Source organism: Limanda limanda, chromosome 23 (genome assembly GCF_963576545.1).
Source record: "Limanda limanda chromosome 23, fLimLim1.1, whole genome shotgun sequence".
NCBI classification, from domain to species: domain Eukaryota; kingdom Metazoa; phylum Chordata; class Actinopteri; order Pleuronectiformes; family Pleuronectidae; genus Limanda; species Limanda limanda.
In genome coordinates, this window is record NC_083658.1 from 66,592 (window position 1) to 79,858 (window position 13,267).

A 13,267-nucleotide genomic window follows, 5' to 3' on the forward strand; every position below is an offset into this window, starting at 1 on the left:
ACTCAAACTGTGTGTATGATATCCAGTATATTAAAATGTCACATGCAGTATGTGGTGGAAACACAGAATTCCTTGCAAACCTGCCTCTCCCATTATAGTCCCAGTCAACACCCAATGCTCCTGGGGGTCCACTACTGATGTGTAGTTGTTACTATTACAAACCTTAAAAGTACCTGATCACTGATCCAAAGAATATTGACTAAATTGAACAATCATTTTACATCAACGCAGCACTCACAAATTACAAACACGTAGCATGAAAGACAACACAACAATAACAGATGTCCAAAAACTTACTTTAAGTCAACTTCACCAAAGGCCAGTTTGGCTAGGGTGATGTTTGAGAGTGGAGCTTTGATGGCGTGTGTCAGTCAGTGCCTTGCCTTTGATTCCCCACTCATCTGGTCGACAGCTGAAGCAGGGGGGGGGGGGGGGGGGTCATCTAGATCATTCAATAAATCCAAACCCTTTCTGGCCTTGGCCACAAGGCATCTCAACGTTGAGCGAATATAGCAGCAGTTGTTGTCTTTCTCTCCTCTTCCTCCAGCATCTTCTGTACTGGGAGCTTCTGCCAGTTTGTTCCCATGATGACAACCACAGCGCAGGCCTGACAATCTGCAACAGAGGAAGAGAAGAGATGTGTCTGGTTAAACAAACTGTTCACAATAAAACACTATGAACTGTCTCTCTCTGCGATGACCTTGTACCTGGTGCTGAAACACAAACAGTTCAACTTAACTGATGTCACATTATTTTATCAATCATTTATATATTTACATATACAACTATATACATATCTAAACGGAAACATTTAAATAAGTGTAAACAACATATAGTTGTAGTTTGAATTAAATAACAACACACTATAACTGTTTCTGATAAATATATTTTACATTAAAATATATTAATGATTATGAGAGCTGTTTGGTGTCATCGTTCATGTTTCAGGGTTGTGACAGACATTTACCTCTTGTAGTCTTTCACAGTAAAAGCATCCCAATAAGGGAAGATGAAATGTTTCAAGAAATGACCAGAAACTTCAACTTGTTAAACCGAGTCATGAAAAAAAATGAACATCCAAGTAAAACACTGTATTGATCCGTATACATGTTTATTTTTAATGAATGAATGTATTTACATAAAATGTTACTTATTAACTATTATTTCGGTTTCAAATGTTACATTGGTGTGAAATTGATCATTAATTATCTTGTTTTTTACATAACATTTTTTAATGATTTTAATTATTATACCATTTAATATTACATTGCATTGTAAATTTACGATAAATTTTACTTTTTACTCTTCATACCTTATACATAAAAGTAATTATAATTAACATTCAATATATTATATAGGGTACATAAGGTAGAAAAATAAAGACTTAACATTTTTATAATTCTATGAAATCAATTATTTAATGATCGATAAAATCTCATAAATGACAAATTATAATTTTGATTATTAATGTTATCAATTATTAGTTATTTTAAAGCTAATCGATGATTGTTAAAGAAAATGAAAAATATTAATATTATTTGGTAATACTGTTTGTGTGTGTATGTGTATGAGCGTGTCTGTGTGACAGTGTGTGTTGTGGGCGGAGCCTGTGGCAGCAGAGGGTTCATTGTCTGAGGAGGCAGAGAGCGAGCAGGAGGAGGGAGGGTCGAGCGAGGTAGACAAAGACTGGAGCAGGAGGAGAGGGAGAAAGAGAGAGAGACAAAGAGGAGGGAGGACGACTCTCTCTTTCTTTCTTCATGTGGGGGAGGAGAGGGGGAAGGATTAACCGGCTGATCCGACACACACACACACAATTTATATTAACACTCACACACACCACAGCAGAACGAAGCTTCTCCTCCTCATCATCATCCTCATCCTCATCAGCAGCAGCCGAGACGGAAGCAGCGAGGACAACAAAGAGAGAGAGAGGGAGAGAGAGGGAGGGAGACAGACAGACAGGCCTCCTCAGCTACCTCATCTGCCCGTCTGTGATGGCCGACCACATGTGTGTGCGCGTTTTGTTGTAGGTGGGTGTGTTCAGTGTGTGTGTGTGTGTGATGGGGAACGCAGAGAGCATGGAGAGCCAGTTGGCCGTGATCCGCTCCAGAGCCGCTCCGGTCCGACTCCCGATGCCCGACCCGGCCGAGCTGGAGGAACGGTTCTCTATCGCACTGGTGAGTACACAACCCACACACACACACAATCTACACAACACTGCACCAACAACAGACACACACTCTATATTCATTTCACAAAACATACCCACATTAAACATGGACAAATACATATAGACACACAGCATATACACACAACCCCTGTACATACTGTGTACAGGGTTACATATATACATAATGAAGTATCCACAGGTCTGATCTCACACACACACACACACACACACACACACACACACACACACACACACGACTTGATGCCACACACATGATCCCTGAATGTTTTGAACATCTATACAACCTCAGAAACTTCCCCATGAATTCAATGAGACACAAGTTAACATCAAGAGCAGTGGAGACGCTCTGTCGTCACAGCTGTTCAACCCAGGTCTCAATCATCAGTCACATCACACAGAGCGGATATGGAAACCAGAGCAGACGCTGAGCAACAGTCAGCCATCTCCTCTACATTGACATCAGGCTGTACGTCAAGAATGAGGAAGAAATCAATCTTATCTACAACAACAACAGGCAAAAAGTAAGTCTACCACTGACAAGAACCTATAGATAAAACCAGGTCCTGGAGAGTGAGCTACAACGGAAAGAACACGGTCTGAACCATCAACCGATACTTCCTGCTGGTCATCACATAACCTCACATCAAGACAAGGAAACTCCACAAGGCATGAAGAGTTTCAGCCACATCCACCATCCAGAGGTGGTGTCAGTGGTGACCAGAGCACCTTGGGATGAAACTAAGAGAGTGACTCCAGATTCCAGGAAGAACAACTGAGATCTGTGTCCTGAAGAGCTCAGCTGAGAAACTGCAGAACCCTGAGGCTCTCACACACACGCACACACATGTAAAGACAGAGAGAGATAATTTATGGATTATAACCAAGCTGTTAACTGTTTGCGTTTCAGAATTCTATGAACCTGCCTCCTGATAAGGTGCGTCTTCTGCGTTCATACGACAATGATAAGAAGTGGGAGCTGATCTGTGATCAGGTAGGTGGTACTAAAGTTCATTAGTTTGAATTGAAACCGAGGTTATGGAGGTCAAAGTTCAGACATGTTTTTTTTTGTCTCTGGGTCACCAGCACCTTTAAAGTTGCTATAGATTTTCTGGCAGCACCATTTAAATGATCAAATGATCAACCAAACATCTTTTCAAAGAGTGCGTGTTACCCAGCAACAGTCAATCCCCCCCTCAATAAATATCTGTTTCCTGAATCTATTGACTGAAACACAAACATGCAATGCGGCCCCCCCCTCCCCAAACGGCCACTGCATAATGTTTTTGATCTATGGAAACCAACACATAAACACAAGCAGCAGTTTTTTTTATTAACTTTACTAAGTTGTATTGGTTACAATACAAACACACTGGTATTGTTAATATTTCCAATTTACTTGTTTATATCTCGTTTTATCTTTCAAACAAGTTTGATTAACATAATGAACATCATTGAACGTCATTAAAGTTTCACTCGAATCAGGTGTGACTGGGCTGGTCTCGATATCTGATGTGATCCAATCACGTTGTGTGTTTGATGTAGGAGCGGTTTCAGGTGAAGAATCCACCTCACACCTACATTCAGAAACTCAGAGGCTTCCTGGACCCGGCCGTCACTCGCAAGGTGAGCTAGGAAATGTAGTTTAAGAACTAAATTCCATTGGAACACAATTTAACATCATCGCCCTGTGGACACTGTCTGTCATTGACCTGCCTGTCTGTCTGCAGAAGTTCAGAAGACGAGTTCAGGAGTCGACTCAAACTCTCAGGGAACTCGAGATTTCTCTTCGTACGAACCATATCGGGTACCTGTCTCTCTGAACTATCTTAAACAATCTGTCTCTCTCTCTGTCTAACCTGTGTATCTCTCTGTCTGACCTGTCTGTCTCTCTGGCCGCAGGTGGGTCCGAGAGTTCCTGAACGAAGAGAACCGGGGTCTGGACGTTTTGGTCGAATATCTTTCATTCGCTCAGTACGCCGTCACGTGAGTTTATCCACACGTGTCAGATTCTATACGTCTAGCAGATAATGAATCTTATTGATCAGTAAAATGCTCAAAGACGATGTATTTACATCTATGTAACTATATTTGAAAATGTAATTATGTAAAACAATCTAATTATATTTATATTTATTGTAATATGTTTTTACATCAATATAAAAGATAACATATTTATACTTATGTATAACTATCATATTTATATTTGGCAGAAATTGAATGCAAAATAATCTCAATTATGTTTTCACTAGTGTGTTTAATCTAAACTGTACAAATTTTATTTTTCCTAGACTCGACCCATTATATTTAAATACTATATATTTAAATACTTTTTATTAACATCAGGAGCTAGTCAGCTCTATGGAGGCCACCATGTTTTTTTCAGTAGCTCAGACTGGACAAACTAAACCTTTTCAGTTTTTATGACAATTGAAGCTGCCACAGGTTCTTTCCATGTTGGGATGGGGGGGGGGGGGGTTTAGGGCTGTACAGCTGCAACATCACACTTCACCATTAGATGTCACTCAATTCTACGCACTGGGCCTTTAACATTTGTATATCCACACATGTATTTATTGGAATATCAATATTCAGGTTTGATGGCGAGCAATCGGATGTCGGAGGAGACATCTCGTCCATCGACTCTCCCTGGAGTCGGTCCATAGAGGATCTCCATGGCGACTGTAGCCTCCCTTCACCGTCGTCTTCTGTCCCCCGAGCAGCTCGCCACTCCATCAGGTACCAGTTTATAATATATAATAAGTATAAGTATTTAATATATACCACTCACCAGGTGACCTGTCGTCGTGGTTACAGCTCCGCTCTGGTGACCCGCTCCAACACGCTGCCGAGCCGTCGCACTCTGAAGAATTCTCGACTGGTCTGTAAGAAAGACGACGTCCATGTTTGTGTCATGTGTCTGAGAGCGATCATGAACTACCAGGTAAAAACACCTGGTTATGTGACCTGATCAACTAATCATCATGTTTGATAATGAATGATGAATTTGAACATTTATTATGTGAAACAGTTACATTCTTTAAGTCCATGTGATTCTTCCTCAGTACGGCTTCAACATGGTGATGTCACATCCTCATGCCGTCAACGAGATCGCTCTGAGCCTCAACAACAGGAACCCGAGGTCAGACCTTCAAAATAAACCAAACTGTCCTTCTAAATAAAACTATAGACCTTCAAAATGAAAATAAACTGTCTTTCAAAATAGAACAATCCTGCAAACAAATCAAACTGCGCTTAAAAGTAAAAAAATAAACTGTCCTGGGTGGGTGTGGGGTGGGGGTTGTGATAAAAGTGCCTAACCCTCTCTGACTCCGCCCCCAGGACGAAGGCTCTCGTGCTGGAGCTCTTGGCCGCCGTGTGCTTGGTCAGAGGAGGTCATGACATCATCCTTTCAGCCTTTGACAACTTTAAAACTGTAAATAACCTTTGACAAATATTCTCCTCAATATTGAACAGGATGGTCGAATGATTACTTGATTGGTCGATTGGTTGTTTGTTGAAGGTGTGTTCAGAGTCGATGCGGTTCGAGAAGTTAATGGAACATTTTAAGAACGAAGACGACAACATCGACTTCTTGGTGAGTTGATCAGTAACAAAACAAAAAAGGTATTTGAATTAATGATGTCACTTCCTCCTCGTCACGCTTAAGTTTTGAAACATTCTTTCACAGTTATAAAAAAATTGTGTGACAGTCACACGACTCACCTATTACATCACTGTGACATCATCAGGTGAATCAGTGCTTGTTACTATGGTGACAGGTGGCGTGCATGCAGTTCATTAACATCGTGGTTCATTCTGTGGAGGACATGAACTTCAGGGTTCATCTTCAGTACGACTTCACCAAACTGAACCTGGACGAGCACCTGGAGGTAACACGTCACATGACCTGCCGTCAGCCAATCACAGCAGCTCTGTACAACACACCTGTCTACCTAACCCCTCTCCCTGTCTCCCTCACCAGAGGTTGAAGCACACAGAGAGCGACAGGCTTCAGGTACAGATTCAGGCGTACCTTGACAACGTGTTCGACGTCGGGACTCTGCTCGAAGACGCAGAGACGAAAACCGCTGCTCTGGAGAGAGTGGAGGAGCTGGAGGACAGCCTGGGCACGGTGAGACAGACAGGTGGCGAGACAGACAGTTTTACAGTCAGACAGGTTGTTGCACTGACCAGGACCTGCCTCTCTCTCTCTGTCCTCAGATGTCCGAGCGTCTCCTGGACGTAGAAAATGAAGCGATGCTGAAAATTGTTGAACTGGAGAAACAATTGATGCAAACAAACAAGGAGCTGGATCACCTGCGGGTCAGTGCTGTTACCATGGAGACGGAACACTTTGTACATGATGATGTTAAAGGAACAGTCATGTTGCAATTTTTCATGTGATCAGTAAACAAGAGGCTTCCTTTAACACGTGTTACCTGCGCAGGACACGCACGCCAACACCAACTCTCAAGTCCACACGCTGCGGCGGATCGTGCGTGAGAAGGACCAGACCATCCGACGCCAGAGTCGCCTGGAGCGCCAGGCTCAGGAGGCGCAGCACGCCGGAGGTCCCGGCGCTCCTCAACCCCAGAGAGGAGAGGGTGACGGGGGTGTGAATGACTCGGCCTCCCCCTCACCTCCCCCCTGCCCGAACCTGTCGCCAAGGTAACAAAGGGGTTTCCTCAGGAGACCACAGCTACGGCAGAGTTGAGAATGTTTTTAACGTTCCTGTTGATGAAAAATATTCTGTAAGACCAGAATCTGAAATTTTTTATTAATATGACCATGAAATTATAAAGGACCAAGAAAAGAACCCTGAGGATCCCCCAAGTAACTATGTACATTTAAACTAACAGTATTATCATTATTATTATCATTGTTATTACAATTACCTTTATTATTATGATTATAAATAGGAATTGATTAACTGGGATGTTGATAACATTTTTGATTCCTCATAATTTCAGCAGTTCTATAAAAGTCTGTTTTTTTGATTTAGTTGATCGATTGATTATTAAAACAGGTTGGGTGATGGGGGTTAAAGGTCAGGGGGGTTGGGCCCTAACTATCACTGTAACCCCTGACTGAGCGATTTGTTGAATGATTATTGATCATTGATTTCTGCAGCCCTGAGACCATAGCCTATCACAACATGGGGGCAGGTGAAGCTCCAGGCATGCCTGCCCCCCCCCCTCCACCTCCTCCACCACCACCAATGCCAGACACAGGTGGGTTTCAGGTCGACCAATCAGAACGCCCGTGTGATCAATTGTTTCTTCTGTCACCTCAGATCAAACATGTCTTCCTCTCTTCATCCTTACAGTGTCCAACGGTCTTTACCCTGCACCTCCTTCTGCTCCTCCCCCACCCCCACCTCCCCCTCCCCCTCCCTGTCGGACCAGCGAGCTCTCATCCATCCCAGCACCCCCCCCTCCTCCCCCTGTGGCCCCCCCTCTTCCGGGGTCAGGGGGGTCACCAACAGTCATCTTTAACTCGGGACTCGCAGGTGAGTGTCACAGGTTAAAGTTCCCAACACTTTCTGACAAATCAGAATCAAGCAAACATCGACTCTACTCTGTGATAACATGTGGATGTTTGACATGTTTCTTCACAGAGGGTTCGCTCAAGTTATTTTGTAAGTTCACTTCTAAGTTCTATTTTACATGTTGTATGTTATAGTTTAATTTTCTCTCTCAACCTTTCCACGTCAGTTTAATCACAAGTCTTCATAATAAACATTTGAATCTGTTTTCCCACTGCCAAGAAGCAAGTTTTAAAGTTTAATCAATTTACATTTACATTGACATGGAAACATGAACCTAGATAAACAGTATATAAATAAATATGTTATACAAATGAAAAAACTAAATTATGAACACAAATCAAATTTACATGACCATGTTACAAAGGGGGGGGGGTCACATACCTGTGAAACACAATGTGTTCGGTTCAGCAGGTTCACGTGCACAGGTCTCCACCACACCTGTGGAGGATTAGCCGCACGTGGTCTCCATGCTCCCCTTAGCTTCAGCTAGCTAGCTAGCATGCTAGCATGGTTAATAACGGGAACACGTCACAGTTTAATCACAAGTCTTCATAATAAACATTTGAATCTGTTTTCCCACTGCCAAGAAGCAAGTTTTAAAGTTTAATCAATTTACATTGACATGGAAACATGAACCTAGATAAACAGTATATAAATAAATATGTTAAACAAATGAAAAAATTAAATTATGAACACAAATCAAATTTACATTACCATGTTACAAAGGGGGGGGGGTCACATACCTGTGAAACACAATGTGTTCGGTGCAGCAGGTTCACGTGCACAGGTCTCCACCACACCTGTGGAGGATTAGCCGCACGTGGTCTCCATGCTCCCCTTAGCTTCAGCTAGCTAGCTAGCATGCTAGCATGCTACACAAAGTGCGGGACACGGTTAATAACGTGAACAACGCGCAGTTCGGTGACGTACTAAGTCACATCTGCGTCTCTTTTGACTTCCGCTAGTTCTCACCTGAAGTTTAACTTCCTCGAGCGAAGCGTCCGCTCCTCAGCGGCGCGCGGCGCGGACTGCGGGTAGAGCGCAAATCCACAGGATGTGACGTCACAAGGAGGTTACAGGTCACCCAACGAAAACATCACTTATCAGAATAAAGCTACCCAAAAGAAATGAATATAAAAACAGACATGAAAAACATTAACTATAGTGGATGTTGGGTGAAATATGAACTACATAAATACATCAGTTAAACATAGAATTAATCTGAGATATTTATCTCTCTCATAATATCTTAATCTCAGTACTCACATATAAACGCTTTCAGAACGGAGTTAAAGTGCATAAAACATATCACACAGATAAAAGAAATGAAGTGTCAATACTAATTATTACCATCTGTGTACAGGAAGATTCACAAAATGGCGGATACAATTGACACAGCTACAACTCCACTGTTTACACACACACACACAGTTCACTTCTGTCAGGAACAACTCAGCAGCAACATTCTACAGACATGTTGACTCCATTCAAAGTTCAACATGTACCTGAACATCACGAGTTTCCACAGTAACAACTTTACCATAAGGACCAAAAACCACGCTTCACCCAGCTCGGTGGGTGGAGACTAAAGCAACCGATCTCAGACTTAAGATCAAGACCATAATGTAGATCACTAATTAACAGGATAACTGAAATCACACAATAATAAACAAAGTCAACAATGTAAGAGAAACACAAGTTTATTTTCATATCATTACATTACATTTAGCTGATGCTTTTATCCATTTATTTTCAACTTGTCACATGTCCTCCCCTGTCTGTCTCTGTGTATCCTCCCCTGTCTGTCTCTGTGTATTCTCCCCTGTCTGTCTCTGTGTATCCTCATTTGTCTGTCTCTTCGCTGACCTGTCTGTCTCTCACAGCGGTCAAGATCAAAAAGCCGATCCAGACTAAGTTCCGGATGCCGGTGTTGAACTGGGTTGCTCTGAAGCCGAGTCAGATCAATGGAACCGTTTTTAATGACATCGACGACGAGTCCATCCTTCAGGTGAGTTTTTACATGTGATCATATGTAATCAATGACATGTGATCATAACATGTGATCATTTGTAATCAATAAGATGTGATTGCATAACACCTGTCTGTCTCTCAAGGCCCTGGACGTGGAGGAGTTCGAGGAGCTCTTTAAGACGAAGGCTCAGGGTCCAGCTGTTGACTTGACTTTGTCACGACAGAAACTTCCTCAGAAAACTGTGTCAAAAGTTTCGCTGCTTGAAGCGAATCGAGCTAAAAATCTCGCCATCACGCTGAGGAAAGCCGGCCAGGGTCCAGAGGTCATCTGTCGAGCCATCCACACGTAGGTCAACCTTCACCAATCACAGCATGTGTCAATAATAAACAACAAGTTCTAAGACTTATCACTCAGGTGTGTTCTTGCTGCTGATTAGATGCCAGGTACCATTGGACAGGTTGATTCTCTCTCTACTTCCCGTTTGTGTAGGTTTGACCTGCGGACGGTGCGCATGGACTTTGTGGAGTGTTTGATGCGTTTCCTGCCGACGGAGGCCGAAGTGAAGACGCTGCGTCAGTATGAGAGAGATAGGAAACCCGTGGAGGCGCTGAGCGATGAAGACCGATTCATGATGCAGTTTAGTCGCATCGAACGACTCAATCAACGCATGAACATCCTGACCTTCATGGGAAACTTCACAGACAACATCCAGATGTTGACCCCGGTAAGGCAGACAGATAGACAGACAGAAAGACAGACAGGTGTGTGGACAGAGAGACAAACAGACAGGTAAATGTGACCTGTCTTACTGTCTTGTGTTTCCTCAGCAACTTCACGCCATCATTGCTGCTTCGATTTCTATCAAATCGTCCCAGAAGCTGAAAAAGATTCTTGAGGTTTGTTGACAAATCAATCTACATTTATTCTAAAGACAATACAGTCAGGGTTCATTTTATATATGTGTTTATACAATGTGTATATTTGATTATATATATACGTTTTTTTCAGATCATCTTGGCTCTGGGAAACTACATGAACAGTAGTAAAAGAGGAGCAGTGTATGGATTTAAACTACAGAGTCTCGACCTGGTAACACTCACACACACACACACAATAATAATATAGAACAAGTTAAGTTACCCGTTGTAAACACGTGTGCTTATAATCTATATATATATATATCTGTGTGTGTGTGTGTGTGTGTGTAGCTGCTGGACACAAAGTCGACTGACAGGAAACAGACGTTGCTTCATTACATCTCAAACGTTGTGAGAGAGAAATATTCGTCTGTGTCTCTGTTTTATAACGAACTTCACTACGTTGACAAAGCTGCTGCAGGTGAGTCTGTCATCCAATCACAGCGCTGCTCATACACCATGTGACTCACCTTTGTGTGAACCACATGGTGAACTGAATCTATCAGCCAATCACAGAGCTGCTCACTAACCCAACATGTGTGTGTAGTGAGTCTGGAGAATGTGTTGTGTGACGTGAAGGAGCTGCAGCGAGGGATGGAACTCACCTGGAGAGAGTTCAGTGTTCAACACAACGCCACGCTCAAAGATTTCATCAGCAGGCACGAATCACGACTCAGCAAACTGCAGGAGGATGCACACATCGCACAGGTGAATCCACACACACACACACACACACACACACACACACACACACACACACACACACACACACACACACACACACACACACACACACACACACACACACACACACACACACACACACACACACACACACACACACACACACACACACACACAGTGTTGCTGATAATAATGGGATCGTGTTTAAAAACTTTACATTGTAAAAACTAAGATGGTTAAAATCTTTAGGACGCATTTGAAGATGCAGTCAAGTTTTTTGGAGAAAGCTCCAAGACGATGCCGCCGTCGGTCTTCTTCCCCATCTTTGTTCGCTTCATTAAAGCGTACAGGGTGAGTAAACAGAACTCATCTCAGGTTCTTCCAGCATGCAGCTTCCTATGTGTGACTTCCTGTGTGTCACTTCCTGTGTTCAGCTGGCTGAGGACGAGAACGAGCAGCGGCGGCGTCAGGAGCAGATGTTGTTGGAAAAACTCGAGCAGGAGGAGCAGCAGCAGGAAGAGGAAGAGACGAAGGTGAGACTTTGACTTCTGGCCTTGTGTCATCATCGAGAGAGTCTGTGATTGGTCTGAATAACCCCTCTCCCCCGGTCCACCAGTCTCCGTCCCACAGGGCGAAGCGGCAGCCGAAGGAACTGATGTCTGAGCTGAGAAGACGACAGGGGAAAGACAGCCGCCATGTTTACGAGGGGAAGGACGGGGCGATCGAGGACATTATCACAGGTAAACATTCTGATCAGGTGAACACACTTCACACCTACCGCTAACTATCTGTCTCCTGATTGGCTGTTTGTTTTCTTACCTGCAGCTCTGAAGACCGTCCCCTTTACGGCTCGATCGGCCAAGCGCAGCTCTCGCTTCTTCTGTGACCCCGCCCACACTGAGGAGCACTACTGAGAGAGAGCGAGAGAGAGGACAAGTGACGTCTTTGGCTGGCCACACCCACTTCTAATAAATGGGAACATTAGCACTTTGAACATTTCTAATTGATCAATGTGAATAAATCATTTTATGGTCAGTTCGTCACACACTCTGGACCCAGACGACCTCTGACCCCCAGAACACTATAAAAAATTATTTATCTCCAGAAACTAAAACTCAACATCCTCCTCAGTGCTGAAGAAGATCATTTGGAGCGACTGAAGATATTGAATCAAGGTCGGGTAGATCCAGACTCTAATCATTTACAAACATTTAAAAAAAACTAAAAACTTTGTCCTCAACCTCATAGGAAAAGTTGAGATTAAAAAGAAGCGTTACAGATAGTCTGTCACACACATTTTACCATAGGAGGCACTGTACAGAGTTCTGATCAGTTGGTATTGTTTGAGATCATAACAATGATAAATAATCAAGTTATAATCTAGCCCTGCTCAGTGACTAATCAATTGACTTCCTGGTGTGTGAAGATAGGGGGCGCCACCTCCATTAATGTCCGAGTTCTACTCGGTCTGTGGTTTTTTGGTTGTTCTGGGTTCCTTCAATCTGTGTCGTGTACAGGGTTCTAGTCATTTCACTGCTCTGAGTTCTACTGTTGTGTCATACTGTTGTGTTCTTCTGTGCTCTTGGAGCCAAGGACACTTTTTATTTACATTCATCATGAACAGAATCAAACTTTGTATCTGTGACCCAACTCGACCCCTTCCCTCCTGATGTTAGCCAGCTAGCAGCACAGCCACAGGAATCCAGAATCCAGAAACTTTGAGGTTCTGGTTCTAAATGTGGAACCTGTTGAGTTCAGCTGTGGGCTGCAGTCTGAAGCATCACCCTACAGGGGGCACTGTGGCAGATGTCACATTCACATGTCTGAAGTGACATGAGCTGTGGTTTAAATCAGAGAGATCACGGAAGTAATACTGTGGTTTGGGCACTAATGGACAAACATGGAAAGGATTGAACCAACAATTAGAGACGGTCATCGTTCACCTGTGGAGAGTT

General features: G+C 43.2%; 1 protein-coding gene across 1 annotated transcript; it reads left to right on the top strand.

Moving 5' to 3' along the window:
• The first annotated feature begins 2,060 nt into the window (after window positions 1-2,060).
• Window positions 2,061-12,226, top strand: fmnl2b (formin-like 2b). Its single transcript, XM_061067025.1, has 27 exons — window positions 2,061-2,177; window positions 3,099-3,182; window positions 3,734-3,814; window positions 3,919-3,995; window positions 4,091-4,174; window positions 4,784-4,927; window positions 5,006-5,132; window positions 5,254-5,330; window positions 5,531-5,624; window positions 5,712-5,786; window positions 5,971-6,081; window positions 6,174-6,323; window positions 6,413-6,514; window positions 6,639-6,859; window positions 7,322-7,422; window positions 7,518-7,700; window positions 9,623-9,747; window positions 9,854-10,056; window positions 10,201-10,435; window positions 10,539-10,607; window positions 10,720-10,800; window positions 10,920-11,049; window positions 11,176-11,336; window positions 11,562-11,663; window positions 11,747-11,845; window positions 11,929-12,052; window positions 12,138-12,226. The coding sequence occupies exons 1-27, from the start codon at window positions 2,061-2,063 to the stop codon at window positions 12,224-12,226; spliced, it is 3,246 nt and encodes a 1,081-aa protein (XP_060923008.1).
• Window positions 12,227-13,267: the final 1,041 nt, after the last annotated feature.

Excerpts from the sequence above, each read along its gene's own strand:
- fmnl2b (XM_061067025.1), top strand. The coding sequence starts at position 2,061 with ATGGGGAACGCAGAGAGCATGGAGAGCCAGTTGGCCGTGATCCGCTCC. Across the intron at positions 7,701-9,622 it reads CTTTAACTCGGGACTCGCAG|CGGTCAAGATCAAAAAGCCG; the intron begins GTGAGTGTCACA and ends TGTCTCTCACAG. Across the intron at positions 10,801-10,919 it reads AACTACAGAGTCTCGACCTG|CTGCTGGACACAAAGTCGAC; the intron begins GTAACACTCACA and ends GTGTGTGTGTAG.